Source organism: Salvelinus alpinus, chromosome 7 (genome assembly GCF_045679555.1).
Source record: "Salvelinus alpinus chromosome 7, SLU_Salpinus.1, whole genome shotgun sequence".
NCBI classification, from domain to species: Eukaryota; Metazoa; Chordata; class Actinopteri; order Salmoniformes; family Salmonidae; genus Salvelinus; species Salvelinus alpinus.
In genome coordinates this window covers 9,798,053-9,819,189 of record NC_092092.1, presented here as the reverse complement: position 1 = coordinate 9,819,189, position 21,137 = coordinate 9,798,053, and the positions used below count along the sequence as shown (strand labels likewise).

Here is a 21,137-nt window from a genome sequence, read left to right as displayed (position 1 = left end):
AGTAGAGAAGGTAGAAAAGTAATATGGCAGCCACATTCCCCAACAGAAGCAGAATGTGTCAGAGGGATGGAGGGAAGGCTTATCCAGGGAATGTGGTGATTTAAGGCGTATGGGAATCATTAACAGCGTGTCAGAAACCCTTGAGGTTATGGGGTTCGAGGGTGGAGAGCCCAGTTACGCAATGTCAACACACAGACACACGGTCAGGGACAGTCACTCCTCTCACCTGATGATGTCTTTGTGTCCGTTGCGAGCGGCCAGGTGAAGGGGCGTGTTGGAGGAGGCATTGTCTAAACCGTCTAGCCCCTCCCCCTCCAACAGAGCTACCACCATGTTGCTGTTCAATAACAATTGAGCAACCAGAGAGAGAGAGAGAGAGAGAGAGAGAGAGAGAGAGAGAGAGAGAGAGAGAGAGAGAGAGAGAGAGAGAGAGAGAGGTGTGTAGAGGTATAGAAGCAGTGAAGAGTAAAGGAGTGAAAGAGAGAGATGGAGAGAGAGACATAAAAACAGAAAGATGAGCTTAGTATCATTGAAAGTCCAAATGGATACATTTAATTTGTGTATTACATACATGTATGTTTTATGGGGCCACATAAACCCTGCCCAGCAACTGTCCACGCACTGGCTGTCTAAAGATACCCCTGCAACAGTAACTAAAACCCTAACTGTAAGAGAGGGGGGGTGGGAGACCGACCATAGTAACAAAGACCTTAACACAGAGAGAGAGAGACAGAGAACAAACACCATCGTAAATACAACCCATGTTTATTTGCACATCATTACAACACTGTATATAGACATAATATGACATTTGAAATGTCTTTATTCCTTTGGAACTTCTGTGAGTGTAATGTTTACTGTTAATTTTTATTATCTACTTCACTTGCTTTGGCTATGTTAACATATGTTTCCCATTCCAATAAAGCCCCTTGAAAGGGGGGGGGGGGGAGAGAGAGAGAGAGAGAGAGAGAGAGAGACAGAGAGAGACAGAGAGTGAGAGAGAGGGAAAGAGAGAAAGTGTGTGAGAGAGTGTGAGAGAGGAAGAGTGTGAGAGAAAGGAAGAGTGAGAGAGAGAAACTACAGTAACAAAGACCTTAGCTGACTCAGCGTGTTCTGCAATTCACAGGGCCAGAAGATTACACAGGCATGTGTGTGTGTTTGCGTGCATGTGTGTGCAAATTCAACTTTGGCTAAATCTTAATTACTGGGGCAGCTAAACATTTAATGACAAGACAGCCATAACTGTGACAGAGAAACATACACTAGTAAAAGGAATTTAAAGGGATTTTGTAGTATGTGTGTGTACAATACATCAGTTTGTGTGCGTGTCTCTGTGTGTTTATCTGTGTGTCTGTGTACAATACATCAGTGTGTGAGTGTCTGTGTGTGTGTGTCAGTGTGTGTGTGTGTGTGTGTGTCCTTGCCTGTCCAGAGAGCAGAACTGAAACTCATGCCCCGTTAACAGAAACAGGTTTATTTTAGTTGGTAGTTAATCTGAGCTCTGTGAGATGTTTGACAGAGACATACCCCTCTATCCATCACACACCCTCTCTGAGACACACTCCACACACTAACACACTCCACACACACATATATACACAAACTCCACACACATATACACTTCACACACTCCTCTTCTTCAGTTGAAGTCGGAAGTCTACATACACTTACATTGGAGTCATTAAAACTAGTTTTTCAACCACTCCACAAATTTCTTGTTAACAAACTATAGTTTTGGCAAGTCGGTTAGGACATCTACTTTGTGCATGACACAAGTAATTTTTCCAACAATTGTTTACAGAAGGATTATTTCACTTATAATCCAATGTATCACAATTCCAGTGGGTCAGAAGTTTACATACACTAAGTTGACTGTGCCTTTAAACAGCTTGCAAAATTCCAGAAAATGATGTCATGGCTTTAGAAGCTTCTGATAGGCTAATTGACATAATTTGAGTCAATTGGAGGTGTACCTGTGGATGTATTTCAAGGCCTACCTTCAAACTCACTGCCTCTTTGCTTGACATCATGGGAAAATCAAAAGAAATCAGACAAGACCTGGTATGGTAGACCTCCACAAGTCTGGTTCATCCTTGGGAGCAATTTCCAAAAGTCCTGAAGGTACCACGTTCATTTGTACAAACAATAGTACGCAAGTATAAACACCATGGGACCACGCAGACGTCATACCGCTCATGGAAGAGGTGCATTCTGTCTCCTAGAGATGAACGTACTTTTGTGCGAAAAGTGAAAACAATCCCAGAACAACAGCAAAGGACCTTGTGAAGATGCTGGAGAAAACAGGTACAAAAGTATCTATATCCACAGTAAAACGAGTCCTATATCGACATAAACTGAAAGGCCGCTAAGCAAGGAAGAAGCCACTGCTCCAAAACCATCATAAAAAAGCCAAACTACTAACTGCACATGGGGACAAATATTATACTTTTTGGAGAAATGTCCTCTGGTCTGATGAAACAAAAATAGCACTGTGTTTGGAGGAAAAAGGGGGAGGCTTGCAAACTGAAGAAAACCAATCGTGAAGCACGGGGGTGGCAGCATCATGTTGTGGGGGTGCTTTGCTGTAGGTAGGACTGGTGCACTTCACAAAATAGATGGCATCATGAGACAGGAAAATCATGTGGATATATTGAAGCAACATCTCAAGACATCAGTCAGGAAGTTAAAGCTTGGTTGCAAATGGGTCTTCCAAATGAACAATGACCCCAAGCATACTCCCAAAGTTGTTGCAAAATGGCTTAAGGACAACAAAGTCAATCCTCAATCCTATAGAAAATGTGTGGGCAGAACTGAAAAGGTGTGTGCGAGCAAGGAGGCCTACAAACCTGACTCAGTTACACCAGCTCTGTCAGGAGGAATGGTCCAAAATTTACCCAACTTATTGTGGGAAGCTTGTGGAAGGTTACCCGAAACGCTTGACCCAAGTTAAACAATTTAAAGGCAATGCTACCAAATACTAATTGAGTGTATGTAAACTTCTGACCCACTGGGAATGTGATGAAAGAAATAAAAGCTGAAATAAATCATTCTCTCTACTATTATTCTGACATTTCACATTCTTAAAATAAAGTGGTAATCCTAACTGACCTAAAACAGGGATTTTTTACTAGGATTAAATGTCAGGAATTGTGAAAAACTGAGTTTAAATGTGTTTGGCTATGGTGTATGTAAACTTCCGACTTCAACTGTATACAATCCACACACACACTTTCTGTGGGAATTAACAGGAATATATGGGAATTAATATTAATGCCATTTAAATGTAGATGTTTTTTTGCATTGGATATATTTACCATATCATATGGAGACAGAAACATAAACCATTTACCTTACCATAAGTAGACATAATTGCAAATGATTCAATCCTTCCAAAAATAAATGTAAAATAATATTTAGTTACAAATTGAACTTCAATTAAATGAGTTGACTCATCACATGGGATGATTTCACTGAACAACAAAAGAAAGGGAATATTGAATGATCCCCAATGATCCATCGCATCTCCCAAACACGTTTTCCTGGACCTCCTCAATGTCCACCTCTTGAACGTCAGACTCTGAGGCTTCATCTTCACTGTCACTTTCCAACCTTGTTGAGGATGGCTCGTTGTCAGGCTCAAAAGCCTCAAATTTTCCCGGATGGCCACCAATTTTCAACCCTTGTATTAGTCAGCCTGTTCCGTGCTTTGGTGTGTGTGTTCCCAAACAAGGACCAGTTGCGCTCTGAGGCGGCTGATGTTGATGGGATTTGGAGGATGATGGAGACAACAAGGGAAAGAGCCTCAGATGAACAAAGTCCCTTCCACCAGGTGGCTGATGAGTTATGTTGGCACGCCTGCCGGCAGGTAGCCTAGTGGTTAGAGCGTTGGACTAGTAACCGAAAAGTTGCAAGATCGAATCCTCCGAGCTGACAAGGTAAAAATCTGTCGTTCTGCCCCTGAACAAGGAAGTTAACCTGCCTTGTTCCTAGGCCATCATTGAAAATAAGAATTTATTCTTAACCTCTTGGAAATAAGGGGCGCTGTTTTCACTTTGGGAAAAAATTGTGCCCAAATTAAATGGCCTCGTACTCTGTTCTAGATCATACGATATGCATATTATTATTACTATTGGATAGAAAACACTCTGAAGTTTCTAAAACTGTTTGAATTATATCTGTGAGTAAAACAGAACTCATTTGGCAGCAAACTTCCAAACAGGAAGTGAAAATTCTGAAAATGGGGCTCTGTGTCAGGCCTTGCCTATTCAATTGCCTTATATTTATGGATCTGTATGCACTTCATACGCCTTCCACTAGATGTCAACAGGAAGTAGAATGTTGAATGGGGTGTCTAGCTTAATGTGAGACCGAATGAGAGCTTTTGGAGTGACAGGTCCGCCCTATTGGCAGTATTTAGCCGCGCACCAGGGAACACCACATTGTCTTCTGAAATGCGTTAGGTATACACGACGAAATGCTCCGTCTTGGACTTTATTGGATACATATGAGAAAAACATCATACAGATGGATTTTCAACCGAGTTTGACCAGTTTATTCGACGTTTATTGTGACTTTTGGAATTTTTCGTTCCATGCGCCAAGAGTTGATGGACATGTGCGCGCCACAATGCTAGCCAAAGTTGCTAATTCGACAGAAGAAATTGACATTCTAAAACAAAACAACGATTTATTGTGGAACTAGGACTCCTTGCACTACATTCTGATGGAAGATCATCAAAGGTAAGAGAATATTTATGATGTTATTTCGTATTTTTGTGGAATATGTTGGCTCCAACATGGCGGAGAATGGCTGGGCGCTGTCTCAGAATATTGCATTCTGTACTAAAGTTATTTTTTTTTAAATCTAACACAGCGGTTGCATTAAGAACCAGTGTATCTTTCATTTGCTGTACAACATGTATTTTTTAGCAAAGTTTATGATGAGTATTTTGGTTAGATTACGTGACTGTCCAAAATTTCTCCTGACAATTTGGTGCATTATGGCGCCGTATTCACAATGTAAAACCAGGATTTGTAGCTATAAATATGCACATTTTCGAACAAAACATAAATGTATTGTATAACATGATGTTATAAGACTGTCATCTGATGAAGTTGTTCAAAGGTTAGTGATTAATTTTATCTCTATTTGTGGGTTTTGTGAAAGCTACCTTTGCGGTGAAAACATGGCGTTGTGTGTTTGGATATTGCGGTGAGCTAACATAAATATATATCGTGTTTTCGCTGTAAAACATTTTAAAAATCGGACATGTTGACTGGATTCACAAGATGTTTATCTTTCATTTGCTGTATTGGACTTGTGATTTCATGAAATTATATTATATGATATCCCTGTGGCGCAAGGCTAGGCTATGCTAGTCAGCGTTTCTGATGAGGAGGATCCCGGATCCGGGAGGGTGAATCGGTAGAGGTTTATTCTTAACTGACTTGCCTAGTTAAATAAAGGTAAAATAAAAAAAATATTGCATCTCCATCCCAAAGCCCTTGCTTGGAAGTGTACTTCGTCAAACTGCCAAAAACCTTGCCCTCATCCAGGCCAAATATTCCTCTCAATTGTAAATGTTTTGCTTGAGTCGTTATGACGTTATAACTACTTACATTTGCTTCCCCCGTAATGTTTTGTCAGCCTTCTTTGCTGAAGAAAGTCACCAGGGACGGGTGGCTCGCGTCAATTTCGTCATTGGAACCACTCGATATGATTGGTCATATAAAAACCTTGGGAACCAAATGCATAATGAGTGCTCTAACTCCCCCTTGTGGTGGTCTGGAACAATGAAGCTGTGACACTGGGTACCTCTAAGTCCCGCGGTGTAACTTTTAAAGGAGGAACCACTGTATATCAATCTACAAGCAGAGTCTGAACATCAGACAGGATGGCATTGTCTCCCTCAATCCGTGCAATGGCTACTGCTACAGGTTTCAGGAGATTAAGGCTGATTACCACTCTCTCCCAAAATACATCATCCAGGAGGATCCTCTTGATGGGTCTGTCCATATCGGCAGACTGTGATATGGCCATTTCTTGGGGGAGACTCCTTCCCCTCCAGGAGACTGTCAAACATGATGACAACACCACCCCAATGGGTGTTGCTGGGCAGCTTCAATGTGGTGCTCTTATTCTTCTCACTTTGCTTGGTGAGGTAGATTCCTGCAATAACTTGATGACCCTTCACATACCTAACCATTTCCTTGCTCTCTTGTAGTGTATCCATTGTTTTCAGTGCCACGATGTCCTTGAGGAGCAGATTCAATGCATGAGCAGCACAGCCAATGGGTGTGATGTGAGGGTAGGACTCCTCCACTTTAGACCAAGCAGCCTTCATGTTCACAGCATTGTCTGTCACCAGTCCAAATATCTTCTGTGGTCCAAGGTCATTGATGACTGCCTTCAGCTCATCTGCAATGTAGAGACCAGTGTGTCTGTTGTCCCTTGTGGCTATGCTCTTGTAGAATACTGGTTGAGATGATGTTGTGAATTATTCCTTGCCCACGAACATACGACCCATCAGAGATGATTGCAATACAGTCTGCTTTCTCTTTGATTTGCTTGACCTTCACTTGAACTCTGTTGAACTCTGCATCCAGCAAATGAGTAGATAAAGCATGTCTGGTTGGATGGGTGAATGCTGGGCGAAGAACATTCAGAAATCTCTTCCAATACACATTGCCTGTGAGCATCAGAGGTGAACCAGAATACACCGCTCGAGCAAGACATTCATCAGCATCTCTCTGACTACATTCCTCCATTGAGTCAAAAAACTTCTGATTCCAGGAGGACCATGAGCTGTTGCTATCGATAGGGTGTCTGATTCATCATTTTCACCTCGAATAGAAGTAGAGGGACTTTTGTCAGAGGTTGCTTGTTATGAGCGCTGAGGGAACTTTATGCACTTGGCCAGATGATTCTGCATCTTTGTTGCATTCTTCACATATGATTTGGCACAGTATTTGCAAATGTACTCAGCTTTTCCTTCTATATTAGCTGCAGTGAAATGTCTCCACACATCAGATAGTGCCCGTGGCATTTTCCTGTAAAGATTAGGGGGAAAAAATGAAAAACCCCAAATACAATTCCATGTACAGATAAAAAGTTAAGCAGTTAGATTAAACAACTACTTTGTAAGATAAATGTTAAAATTAAACATGTATGGAAACAGGTGAATTAACACTCCACAGGTAGCAGGCTCAAGCAAGCTAAAACTTACATGGTAGTAAAAACTAACTAACTAGTAGAAAAAGTTAGAAATTATTTAAAAACACACTTTTATGTAGGCTACTAGTTAACAAAAAATCATGTATGTCATATAAAATATATTCACCCCTCCCAGTATTGTAATCAAAACTTACCAGAAAGCATGTAGTCCTTGGCTCAAACATTGTAGTAGTGAGGGCTCAATAGCATCTCATTAGTGTGCAAGATCTTCAGAATCAGCTGTACATGTGATGGAAGAATGCACTGTGCATGCAGAGGGTTGCAATTCCATTGAATTGGGGATAGTTTAACAAAAATATACCACATGATCTAGAATTGCCTTCTGAATCCCACAAAAAAAGGTTCACCGTTATAAGCTAACTTTTTTGATGAATTTTCCCATGGAAAACGTTTCAGACCCTTTGCAACCTTACTCCACACACAAATACACACTCCACACACACATATACACGACACATATACACACTCCACACATAACCACTTATACTGGTCTTTGATCACTGTTGTGTGTGTGAATGTAACGGTTGTCGTCGGTGGAAGGAGAGGACTAAAGCGCAGCGTGGTTAGTGTTCATCTTATTTAATCAATACAAAACTGAACACTTCAAATACAAAACAACAAAGTGAAAACCGAAACAGTTCTGTCTGGTGCAGACACACAAAGACTGAAAATAACCACCCACCAAAACCCAACAGAAAACAGGCTACCTAAATATGGTTCCCAATCAGGGACAATGATTGACAGCTGCCTCTGATTGAGAACCATATCAGGCCAAACACAGAAATAGAAAATCATAGAAAAACTAACATAGACAACCCACCTCACTCACGCCCTGACCATACTAAAACAAAAGATAAAACAAAGGAACTAAGGTCAGAACGTGACAGTGAAGGTGTGGGTTAAAGAGGGAAGTATTGTACATAAACAGCACATAGCAACAGTATATTAACTAAAATATATATATATATATGAAAATAATGTACTTTACACACCAGAGGAGGCTGGTGGGTGGATATATAGGAGGACGGTCTCATTGGCTGGAACGGAATGAATGGAACCGTATCAAACACATGAAAGCCATTCCATCCATCATCTCCGTCAACCAGAAGTAAAATTCTCACGCGAAAATTTGTCATTTTTGTTTTACTTCTGGGGGGCAGGAAGGAAGCGAAATCTCCTCCCTAGCAAACGGAAACTCTAGGCCAAACCCATTTACATTTAAGTCATTTAGCAGACGCTCTTATCCAGAGCGACTTACAAATTGGAAAGTTCATACATATTCATCCTGGTCCCCCCGTGGGGAATGAACCCACAACCCTGGCGTTGCAAGCGCCATGCTCTACCAACTGAGCCACACGGGACCACCCGTGTGGCTCGAACCCCTTCCTTCCTCTAATTTTACCCGGGCCAAAAAGGACATTTTTATTATATAGCCAATTTTGACTTTGTGGCAGTGGAATCTAGTGGAATTCGTTCATCATCCAGGCTTGAAAATCACAACATGAGTTTAAGCACCGCCTTCGCCCAATCCGTCCAAATAATCAATGATGAAAACCCAAAACCAGGAACTACTACTGCTCGTAATCACATAATTCTATGTGAGCATTGACAGATTCTCTCCGTTTCATCTGTCCACGAGAATCTGTCCACAAGAGGTTTCATCCATTACAATAAACCCGTCCTCCTATATATCTGCCCACCAGCCTCCCCTGCTACACACACACACACCTGCTGCTACCAGACTCTTATTATACTGCTCAATTTATGCACTGTCCCCCATCCCCCTTCCACAATACATGTGTAAATATTGGAATATTAATTGTGCCTTCCTGTATTAAACTTATGATAAAAAAGTTATTATATTCTCCTGAGCCATTTACTTTTTATTCATATTATTATTTTCTATTATTTCGTACTGTTGTTTCATTGTCGCGAAGGAACCTGCAAGTAAGTAATTCGTTGGATGATGTATACCATATGTATCCTGTACAAAACTTGAAACTTGACTCACCTCGAGTCTGCCAAACTCACAGGCCAGGTCCAGAGGGGTCTTATTGGCCTTGTTCACCAGACAGGGATTAGACTGGTGCTGGAGTAGCATCTCAGACTGATGGAGAGAGAGGGGGGAGGAGAGATAGGAGGGGGGAGGAGAGAGGGAGAGAGAGGGGGGAGGAGAGAGGGAGAGAGAGGGGGGAGGAGAGATAGGAGGGGGGAGGAGAGAGGGAGAGAGGGAGAGAGAGGGGGGAGGAGAGAGGAGAGAGAGGGGGGATAGAGAGAGGGAGAGAGGGGGGATAGAGAGAGGGAGAGAGGGGGGATAGAGAGAGGGAAAGAGATGAGAGAGGGGGGATAGAGAGAGGGAGAGAGGGGGGATAGAGAGAGGGAGAGAGAGGAGAGAGGGGGGATAGAGAGAGGGAGAGAGAGAGGAGAGAGGGGGGATAGAGAGGGAGAGCGAGAGGAGAGGGGGGGATAGAGAGAAGGAGAGAGAGAGAGGAGAGGGGGGGCGGAGAAAGAGAGACCGAGAGAAACAGAGGAAGAGAGATAAAGACAGACAGGGGGGGGGGGGAAAGAGATAACACATGAATAAATATCATCCTTAAATAGATGCACATGAAAACACCCTTCCCTAAAGCATCTCTGTGGTTTATCTTCTTCTACAGAGACGTGAGATCCTCAGGGCGACACCAGCACCAGTCCTAACAGGGGCTTCTATTACAGAGAAATACCTCTGGCTTTGTTTCTGTCCCTGCTTTGTCACACACAATACAATACCTCAGAATTCTCCATGACCAGGTATGCTGCTGTGTGTGTGTGTGAACCCACCTCTCAGGTAGACTCACTACCTGGGTGTTAAAGACACTAAATACACACATTCCTTCTCCTTCCCAGTTAGTCTCAATACTTCACTCAGGGAATGTGTTATAAGATCCATTGCTGACCTGTTCACATCATGTAGTATCTTTCACTCACTGACCCCTAACACACACACACACGCTGTCACACCTGGAAACACTATACAGACACTCACTGACTCTTACCTGTGTGTAGTCCGGCCAAATATTGAACATTCTCGAGTTGATTATTTTTATTTTTTATTTGAACCTTTATTTAACCAGGTAGGCCAGTTGAGAACAAGTTCTCATTTACAACTGCGACCTAGCTAAGATAAAGCAAAGCAGTGCGACACAAATAACACAGAGTTACACATAAACAAACGTACAGTCAATAACACAATAGAAAAATATATGTACAGTGTGTGCAAATGTAGAAGAGTAGGGAGGTAAGGCAATAAATAGGCCATAGAGGCGAAATAATTACAATTTAGCATTAACACAAGAGTGATAGATGTGCAGATGATGATGTGCAAGTAGAGATACTGGGGTGCAAAAGAGTAAGAGGATAAGTAACAATATGGGGATGAGGTAGTTGGGTGTGCTATTTACAGATTAGCTATGTACAGGTACAGTGATCGGTAAGCTGCTCTGACAGCTGATGCTTAAAGTTAGATAGGGAGATATAAGACTCCAGCTTCAGTGATTTTTGCAATTCGTTCCAGTCATTGGCAACAGGAAGGAAAGGCGGCCAAAGGAAGTGTTGGCTTTGGGGATGACCAGTGAAATATACCTGCTGGAGCGCGTGCTGCGGGTGGGTGTTGCTATGGTGACCAGTGAGCTGAGATAAGGCGGGGCTTTACCTAACAAAGACTTACCTGGAGCCAGTGGGTGTGGCAACGAATATGTAGTGAGGGCCAGCCAACGAGAGCATACAGGTCGCAGCGGTGGGTAGTATATGGGGCTTTGGTGACAAAACGGATGGCACTGTGATAGACTACATCCAGTTTGCTGAGTAGAGTGTTGGAGGCTATTTTGTAAATGACATCTCTGAAGTCAAGGATCGGGAGAATAGTCAGTTTAACGAGGGTATGTTTGGCAGCATGAGTGAAGGAGGCTTTGTTGCAAAATAGGAAGCACTTTCTAGATGTAATTTTGGATTGGAGATGCTTAATGTGAGTCTGGAAGGAGAGTTTACAGTCTAACCAGACACCTAGGTATTTGTAGTTGTCCACATATTCTAAGTCAGAACCGTCTAGAGTAGTGATGCTAGTCGGGCGGCAGGGTGCGGGCACAATTGGTTGAAGAGCATGCACTTAGTTTTACTAGCATTTAAAAGCAGTTGGAGGCCACGGAAGGAGTGTTGTATGGCATTGAAGCTCGTTTTGAGGTTTGTTAGCACAGTGTCCAAAGAAGGGCCAGATGTATACAGAATGGTGTCATCTGCGTAGAGGTGGATCAGAGAATCACCAGCAGCAAGAGCGACATCATTTATATATGCAGACAAAAGAGTCGGCCCGAGACTTGAACCCTGTGGCACCCCCATAGAGACTGCCAGAGGTCCGGACAACAGGCCCTCCAATTTGACACACTATCTGAGAAGTAGTTGGTAAACCAGGCGAGGCAGTCATTTGAGAAGCCAAGGCTATTGAGTCTGCCGATAAGAATGCGGTGATTGACAGAGTCGAAAGCCTTGGCTAGGTCGATGAAGACGGCTGCACAGTACTATCTTTTATCGATGGCGGTTATGATATCGTTTAGGACCTTGACCGTGGCTGAGGTGCACCCATGACCAGCTCGGCAAACCGGATTGCATAGTAGAGAAGGTACGGTGGGATTCAAAATGGTCGGTGATCTGTTTGGTAACTTGGCTTTCGAACATTTTATAAGGGCAGGGCAGGATGGATATAGGTCTATAACAGTTTGTGTCTCGAGTGTCTCCCCCTTTGAAGAGGAGGATGACCGTGGCAGATTTCCAATCTTTGGGGATCTCAGACGATACGAGAGAGGATGAACAGGCTAGTAATAGGAGTTGCAAGAACATCAGCTGTCTGGACTTGGGTGAAGGAGAAGCGGGGCGGGCTTGGGCAAGTTGCTGCAGGGGGTGCTGAGATGTTGGCCGGGGTAGGGGTAGCCAGGTGGAAAGCATGGCCAGTCGTAGAAAAATGCTTGTTGAAATAATCGATTATCAAAGATTTATCAGTGGTGTCAGTGTTTCCTATCTTCAATGCAGTGGACAGCTGGGAGGAGGTGATCTTATTCTCCATGGACTTTACAGTGTCCCAAAACTTTTTGGAATTAGTGCTACAGGATGCAAATTTCAAATTTCATGCCCATGGTTACGGATTTAGGGTTGTACCTGGTAGGTTCCTTGATAATTTGTGTGAGATTGAGGGCATCTAGCTTAGATTGTAGGATGGCCGAGCTGTTACGCATGTCCCAGTTTATGTCACCTAACAGTACGAACTCTGAAGATAGATAGGTGGCAATCAATTCACATATGATGTCCAAGGCACAGCTGGGGGCTGAAGGAGGTCTATAACAAGCGGCAAAGGTGAGAGACTTGTTTCTGGAAAGGTGGATTTTTAATAGTAGAAGCTCAAATTTTTGGGGCACAGACCTGGACAGTATGACAGAACTCTGTAGGCTCTCTCTGCAGTAGATTGCAACTCCGCCCCCTTTGGCAGTTCCATCTTGTCGGAAAATGTTATAGTTAGGAATGGAAAGGTCAGGATTTTTGGTGGCCTTCCTAAGCCAGGATTCAGACACGGCTAGGACATCCGGGTTGGCGGAGTGTGCTAAAGCAGTGAATAAAATAAACTAAGTTAATAAACTAACATTAACATGCATGAAACCAAGGCTTTTACGGTTACAGAAGTCAACAAATGAGAGTGCCTGGGGGATTGGAGTGGTGCTGGGGGCTGCAGGGGTTAACCTCTACATCACCAGAGGAGGAGTTGGATAAGGGTACTGCTAAAGGCTATAAGAACTGGTCGTCTAGTGCGTTCGGAACAGAGAGTAAAAGGAGCAGATTTCTGGGTGTGGAAGAATAGATTCAAGGCATAATGTACAGACAAGGGTATGGTAGGGTGTGAGTACAGTGGAGGTAAACCTAGGCATTGAGTGACGATGAGAGAGATTTTGTCTCTAGAGACACCATTTAAGCCAGGTGAGGTCACCGCATGTGTGAGGGGGTGGAACAAAAAGGATAGCTAAGGCATATTGAGCAGGGCTGGAGGCTCTACAGTGAAATAAGACAATAACCAACCAAAACAGCAATAGACAAGGCATATTGACATTAGGCAGAGGCATGTGTAACCGAGTGATCATAGGGTCCAGTGAGTAACTAGGCGAGCTGGAGACACAGCGATTCAGACAGCTAGCGGGCCGGGGCTAGCAGGCTAGCAGAAGGGCCTATGGGGACGTTGCAACGGAAGAGCCTGTTGAAACCACCTCATACGGTTACGTTGGCAGACCAGTCATGATGGATCGGCGAGGCTCCGTGTCGGCAGTAAAGGGTCCAGGCCAATTGGCAAAAGAGGTATCGCAGCCCAAGAATTGGCCGATGGACCTCTTCGGGTAGCCGGGAGATGGGCCTAGCTCGAGGCTAGCTCCAGGCTAACTGGTTCTTGCTTCAGGACAGAGAAATTAGCCAGGAGTAGCCACTCGGATAGCAGCTAGCTAGCTGCGATGATCCGGTGTAAAGATTCAGAGCTTGCGGTAGGAATCCGGAGATGTGGTAGAGAAACAGCAGTCCGATATGCTCTGGATTGATACTGCGCTGTGCAGACTGGCAGGAATTGACTGGGCTGAGGCTGGCTGATGTCCGAGTTAACGGTGATGACCGCTAGCAGTAGATAACTGACTACTAGCTAGTAGCTAGTTAGCTGGCTGGCTGTTGATGGGGGTTCTAAAGTATAGAAAATAGCAGATCCGTACCACATTGGGTGAGGCGGGTTGCAGGAGAGTATGTTCAGTCCGTAGATGGAAATTGAGATTAAAAATATAAAAAATATACACAAAATATATACGAAGAAAACGATATATACACGGGACGGGACAAGACAAAACAGACGTCCGACTGCTACGCCATCTTGGAATCAAAAAAGGAGTAATTAGTCATTTGTTTGTGTGTGTCTGTGCGTGCATGCATCTGGTCGTGTTTAACTATTCTTGCGGGGACCAGAAGTTCCCACAAGAATAGTAAACAAACCAAAATTGTTTGTAAACAAACTAAATTTGTCCCCATAAGGTCAGATACTATTTCTAGGGGGTTTAGGGTTAAGATTGGAATTAGTGTTAGGGTTAGATTTACGTTAAGGGTTAGGGAAAACAGGATTTTGTGTGTGTGTGCGCGCATGCGTCTGTCTGCGTGTGTTCATGTGTACTCACCACCTGGTAGTGTCCGTACTGTGCAGACAGGTGTAGAGGTATGTGTCCGTCCTGTGACAGCGTGTTAACAGAGGCTCCAGCTCTCAGCAGCAGCAGCACCGAGTCAGCTTTACCCTGCCATGCTGCATAATGTAGCGGACGCATACCTAGAGAGAGAAAGAGAGAGAGAAAGAAAGAAAGAAAAAGAGAGAGAGGACGAGAGCCGGTAAGTCATATAATGGTTCGTAAGTGTTTTAAAACAGTTTTATAACAGCTTATAACCTCTCACCATTAATGTCTTTGATGTCCACAGTGGCCTGAGCCTCCAGTAGTAGAGACAGCAGCTCAGTGGTGCCTGTTAGAGCTGCATGGTGTAACGCTGAAAACCTGAGAGAGAGAAGAGGGGGGAGAGAGAGAGACAGACACAGAGAGAGAGAGAGGGGGGGGAGAGAGAGAAGGGATGGGGAGCGGAGGGAGGGAATGTCTATTGTCACACTACTACTAATTTGCTGGGAATATTCTAGAAGCTTGTACAGCCTCCATACTGTCTGGTTTAGAAACAGGTCTTCCCCTTTCCCCTGGTTGGGGGGGGGGGGTTCCAGGGTGAAATGAGTCTGCCATAAACAGGGAGGGTATACATCTAACTGAGGACTTCACAGGAGGTGAGCCTTTATGAAGCATCAGGCTGGTGCAGACATGATGGGTGTGTTTGCATCAGAGGGTAGTATATTCCACAGAGGGACAAATGAAAGACATACATTTGGGCCCTTCATTCCTGGAGAGCAGGGTATTCCAGACTGTTGAAATACTGCTGTTCCAGCTCCAACCTTAAACCAAGGACCAGGTCCAAGCACCTGGGAACAAACTGACCAATGTGCATCCCAAATGGCAACCTAGTCCTTATAATGGGCCCTGGTGAAAAGCAGTGCACTACACAGGCAATAGGGTGCCACTTAAGATGCATGCCAAGAACAACAACCTCCTTAACAATTTAGTATCAACAAGCTGGAGAAAAAAATTATAAAAAATCAACTCATGATTGCAAGTGATATTTCAACTCAAGTATAGTAGGGTACCATGAAATGCTCTCGTGTGTGTGTGTGTGTCAGGGTACTGGTTGGCTGAATGACTGGAGTGGGGACAGTGATACAGCACACACGCACTTGGAGCTATCCTTCTATAAAAAACTTGGCAAAAAAAGAAACGTCCCCTTTTCAGGACCCTGTCTGTCACGAACGTCGTCAGGGAAATGACCGGACCAAGGTGCAGCGTGGTGAGCGTACATTTCTTTTTATTATGAATGTTGCCAACAAAAACAAGAAACAACAAAAACGAACGTGAAGCTTACTAGGGCCATACAGGCCACTAACAAAGTCAACTACCCACAACTACCAAAAGGGAAAAAAGGCTGCCTAAGTATAATTCCCAATCAGAGACAACGATAGACAGCTGTCCCTGATTGAGAACCATACCCGGCCAACAAAGAAACATACAGCATAGAATGCCCACCCCAAATCACACCCTGACCTAACCAAATAGAGAAATAAAATGGCTCTCTAAGGTCAGGGCGTGACACTGTCTTTCAAAAAGATAATTCGTAAAAATCCAAATAACTTCACAGATCTTCATTGTAAAGGATTTAAACACTGTTTCCCATGCTTGTTCAATGAACCATAAACAATTAATGAACATGCACCTGTGGAATGGTCGTTAAGACACTAACAGCTCACAAACGGTAGGCAATTAAGGTCACAGTTATGAAAACTTAGGACACTAAAGAGGCCTTTCTACTGACTCTTAACTCCCAAAAGAAAGATGCACAGGGTCCCTGCTTATCTGCGTGAACGTGCCTTAGGCATGCTGCAAGGAGGCATGAGGACTGCAGATGTGGCCAGGGCAATAAATTGCAATGTCCGTACTGTGAGACGCTTAAGACAGCGCTACAGGGAGACAGGACGGACAGCTGATCGTCCTCGCAGTGGCAGACCACGTGTAACAACACCTGCACAGGATCGGTACATCCGAACATCACACCTGCGGGACAAGTACAGGATGGCAACAACAACTGCCCGAGTTGCACAAGGAACGCACAATCCCTCCATCAGTGCTCAGACTTGCTGCAATAGGCTGAGAGGGACTGAGGGCTTGTAGGCCTGTTGTAAGGCAGGTCCTCACCAGACATCACCGGCAACAACGTCGCCTATGGGCACAAACCCACCGTCACTGGACCAGACAGGACTGGCAAAAAGTGCTCTTCACTGACGAGTCGCGGTTCTGTCTCACCAGGGGTGATGGTCGGATTCCCGTTTATCGTCGAAGGAATGAGCATTACACCGAGGCCTGTACTCTGGAGCGGGATCGATTTGGAGGTGGAGGGTCCGTCATGGTCTGGGGCGGTGTGTCACAGCATCATCGGACTGAGCTTGTTGTCATTGCAGGCAATCTCAACGCTGTGCGTTACAGGGAAGACATCCTCCTCCCTCATGTGGTACCCTTCCTGCAGGCTCATCCTGACATGACCCTCCAGCATGACAATGCCACCAGCCATACTGCTCGTTCTGTGCGTGATTTCCTGCAAGACAGGAATGTCAGTGTTCTGCCATGGCCAGTGAAGAACCTGGATCTCAATCCCATTGAGCACATCTGGGACCTGTTGGATTGGAGGGTGAGGGCTTGGGCCATTCCCCCAGAAATGTCTGGGAACTTGCAGGTGCCTTGGTAGAAGAGTGGGATATCATCTCACAGAAATAACTGGCAAATCTGGTCCAGTCCATGAGGAGGAGATGCACTGCAGTACTTAATGCAGCTGGTGGCCACACCAGATACTGACTGTTACTTTTGATTTTGTCTGTTGAACTTGTTCAGTTTATGTCGCAGTTGTTGAATCTTGTTATGTTCATACAAATATTTACACGTTAAGTTTGCTGAAAATAAACACAGTTGACAATGAGAGGACGTTTCTTCTTTTGCTGAGTTTATATGCCATTTAGCAACCGCTTTTGTCAAAGCGACTTACAGCGGAGTCACGCGTGAATATATTTTACGTATGGGTGGTCGCGCAAATCAAACCCACCATCTCTACCAACTGAGCTACAGAAGACCACACACACCGTACACCACAGAATAAAGCTAGGATTATTTAATATCCTAAATTCTGCCATGGGGGGGTTTGTGCAGTGAATTTGTGATGGTGGGTGGGAATAGGGGCTCCCGAGTGGTGCAGCGGTCTAAGGCACTGCATCTCAGTGCTACAGGCGTCACTACAGACCGTGGTTTGATTCCGGGCTGTATCACAACCGGCAGTGATTGGGAGTCCCATAGAGCGGTGCACGATTGGCTCAGCGTCGTCCATGTTAGGGGAGGGTTTGGCCCGGGGTAGGCCATAGTAAAATAAGAATTTGTTCTTAACTGACTTTCCTAGTTAAATAAAGGTTAAATAAATAAAACTAGGATCGAGTCATGTTCAGTATGAGTGTGTAATGTGCTGTGTCCTAAATGGTACCCTATTCCTCTATGGTCTTAGTTAAAAGTAGTGCCCTATATAGGGACTAGGGTGCCATTTCGGAGTGTCTAACAGTATCTAACTGGTGATCTACAAATTGTCAGATAAAAATCCATCCATATCAACCATGTATCATCTGTCTGTTTTCTCTCCTTTAAATCCCCCCCCCCCCCTCATCCTCTCTCTCTCCATGCTGAGTGAGTGTTGATTTAGGGTGACTGGTCACTGTTTTTTCACCTCCCACTTCTTCCTTGTGGTCCCTAGGCATCACTGTCATCTATCATGCCCCCCTCTTGCTTAAAAAAACATGCACGCACGCACACACACTGTGTCTGGTCTGTCTGCATACAGGTGTGACTGGGTGGTAAGTCTACAGTGAGAACCGACCACAACAGGCATCCGATAAAGATGAAGAGCATGTCAAATCAAATCCAGTGTTAGAGTAACTTTTCCTCCACAGACATGGATTGCATTCCTCTGAGCCAAATAAGTGCAGAGAGAGGATAAACCTCAGCTATGCAAACACGAACACACAAGGCCATCTGACTCACACTCATTAGGAAACACATGCACACACATCTCTTACCCATCTGAGTCCTGATAGTTGATGTTGAGCCTCTTTGTGGAGCCCAGCAACTCTGAAAAACAAAGAGGGGGGGGGGGGGGGGGGGGGGGGTGAAGGGAGGGATGGAAGGAGAGAGGGAAGGAGGGGGGAGATGGAAAAAGGATTTGGTGACATTTGTCTTTTCAACAGAACGCCTAGTGATCTTCCATCACGGCAGGGTCTCGGTTTTCACAGCAAGAGCTCACATGTTCCTGTTTCTTCATCACTCGTTCCTGAAATAACATGTCAGAATGGCTGGAGGTTGCTCCCACTCTCTTCTCGCATACAGTGTTATGACAAAATTCTGCCAGCTGACTGATAACAAAACGTTTTTTATTCCATGCAAGCAATTCCCCCGATGAGAATGGAAAACCCTAACTGAACCAGACTCGTCCTTAGCTTTCTCCAGATCGGTTGCTTAAGCTAAATCCTGTCCGCTCTTATGCCAATCACATACGGATAGTCAGAGGAATTGATTGGCTAAAGCACATACCTTGGACAAGGCTACCTGTCCTAATAGCCGACTTACCCCACAGCAGCCACATTGCCACTTGCCCTAGGCATTAGTGTCTGGTGAACAAGAGTACTTGCCCCATACCTTCTCCTCTCTGACTTCCCTGTAGCCAATAATTTTGTTACGTTATCCTTATTCATTAATTCATTCAATCAATCAATCAATCCAGTCCTACCTCCACCCATACCCTACTGTACGTTCTACCCCTCAGCTCCAGCTCCAGGGGCCTTTCCAGGGTCAGCCACCCCATCTAAAGCCTTTCTCTCTGGGCATTGACTCCTCTGCTAGCCCTGCTCTCAGAGCCAAGCTCAAGCCTCACTGAGCCCCTACCCAGTCTCTCATTCAGCAGGGACCATTCTTCCAACTCTGGCCTACTGGCTTCTCTCTCTCACTGGGCCATGCACAAGAATGTGTACACACACACACACACACACTCGAGTGTGAATGTTGTGACCAGTAGAAAAGAATGATCCTCAGACAGATCTCTTGGCATTGGTTTCAATCAATGAAACAGAACTTCTATTCTATTCCTACTGAATATTAACAGTGAATTCCTCCTCAATATCAACTCTGTCAATGCGGCTACTGTCTCACCAACTGCTTTTGACCCATGATATAAAAAGGGACACTTCAGGATTTTGGCAATCTTCCCCAGAGTCGGATTAACTCGTGGATATCATTTTTATATGTCTCTGCGTGTGGACTCTGGGGAAGTACTGTAGATCCCAAAGTATCCCTTTAAACCCAACCAAAAGTTATCATATTTCTTCATGTCAGTTTGAATGAGGTGTGTCATATAAGCATGATGATTTCATGTTTCTACAGTGACAGGATAGTTCCACTCACACTGGGCGCGAGTACACACACACACACACACACACACACACACACACACACACACACACACACATTAGGCAGCTTTCCAAGTGGGGCCTAAATCACCCCAATGACAGCGAGAGAACAGAGCCTTTAAGAGTTCTAGTTAGAACATGAGCCAACATTCCAGACATAGAATCTCTCTTCCTCTCTCTCCCTTCTTCTTTCTCTGGAAACAGTTGCTTCCTTCTCAATAAAAAGGCGGAGGGCTCTGGCTGACATCACGGTACAGTAAATTACTGCATCTTCAACAGTGTGTGTCAGTCTCCCCTTACAGCGCGTCACACCCAACATCATCATCATCTGTAATGCAAAACCCTGCCTGCAAAAACACAAAACCACTCACCATGGCCTGTGGGTGTGTTCTACACTAGGAACTTCAGGGAAACACAATACCAACATCAAAAAGGTCTGTTGGATACACACTGGCTACAACAGGGCCATTGAGAGTTGGCACCAAGTACAAAAGCAGGTGAGGAAAACGAGACTGTGAAATCTAACCCAGTCAAGCCTCATTGGCCTTCAATCACCTCACCTAAAAGGCTGTGTGTGTGTGTGTGTGTGTTATGTTGGTGCAGCAGGAAGATGACTGGTTTCCAGTGTCTGTGTGAATGCCTGGCTGTAAACATGTCACAGCACATAGTGACGTCAGGTTAGTATCGTGGCAATGAAACAAAACACCAAGCGGATTTGACTTCTTTAGGAAAACAGCCCTAATGTTGGAAACAAACATCATTATGATGGAAAACAGCCCTAATGTTGGAAACAAACATCATTATGTTGTCATCCAGAGTCACATGGATTTCTTTTCCAAGCTATAGCACACAACATTTTACACACAGCAGGTTTTAAAAAGGACAATTGAACAACTGAAAAAAATAAATAATAATAATAATAATATTGCTATACTGGCGTGGTCACAGCCCTAGTGACAGGTAGCCTAGCGACTGGGCCACTAACCCGAAAGGTCGCTGGTTCGAATCCTTGAGTCGACTAGGTTAAAAATATATATAATTTAATCGATGTTCCCTTAAGCAAGGCACTTCACCCTAATTGCTCCTGTAATTCCCTCTGAAGAAGATAGTATGCTAAATGAATGAAAACCTGAAAGTTTATTCATGGTTCATTTCACATTGATTTCCATGCCAGGTTATGTGGTCGGCTACAGGTGTGGTGCTAGTCACAATAACATACAGTTCCAGTCATGGG

The 21,137-nt window shown here is 44.3% G+C and overlaps 1 protein-coding gene across 3 annotated transcripts in view; it reads right to left on the bottom strand.

The window, feature by feature from the left end:
* Nucleotides 1-21,137, bottom strand: part of LOC139580400 (caskin-2-like) — an 89,429-nt gene that overhangs the window by 30,015 nt on the left and 38,277 nt on the right. The window contains exons 2-6 of one of the 3 annotated variants that reach the window (XM_071409032.1): nt 18,521-18,572; nt 14,722-14,819; nt 14,454-14,599; nt 9,246-9,340; nt 227-361 (exon numbers count right to left, since the gene is read on the bottom strand). In XM_071409032.1, coding sequence (XP_071265133.1) covers nt 227-361; nt 9,246-9,340; nt 14,454-14,599; nt 14,722-14,819; nt 18,521-18,572 — 526 coding nt within the window. Of the gene's footprint in view, nt 1-226; nt 362-9,244; nt 9,341-14,453; nt 14,600-14,721; nt 14,820-18,520; nt 18,573-21,137 lie in introns of those variants that run through there. The other 2 variants (XM_071409030.1, XM_071409031.1) reach the window with 2 other exon arrangements.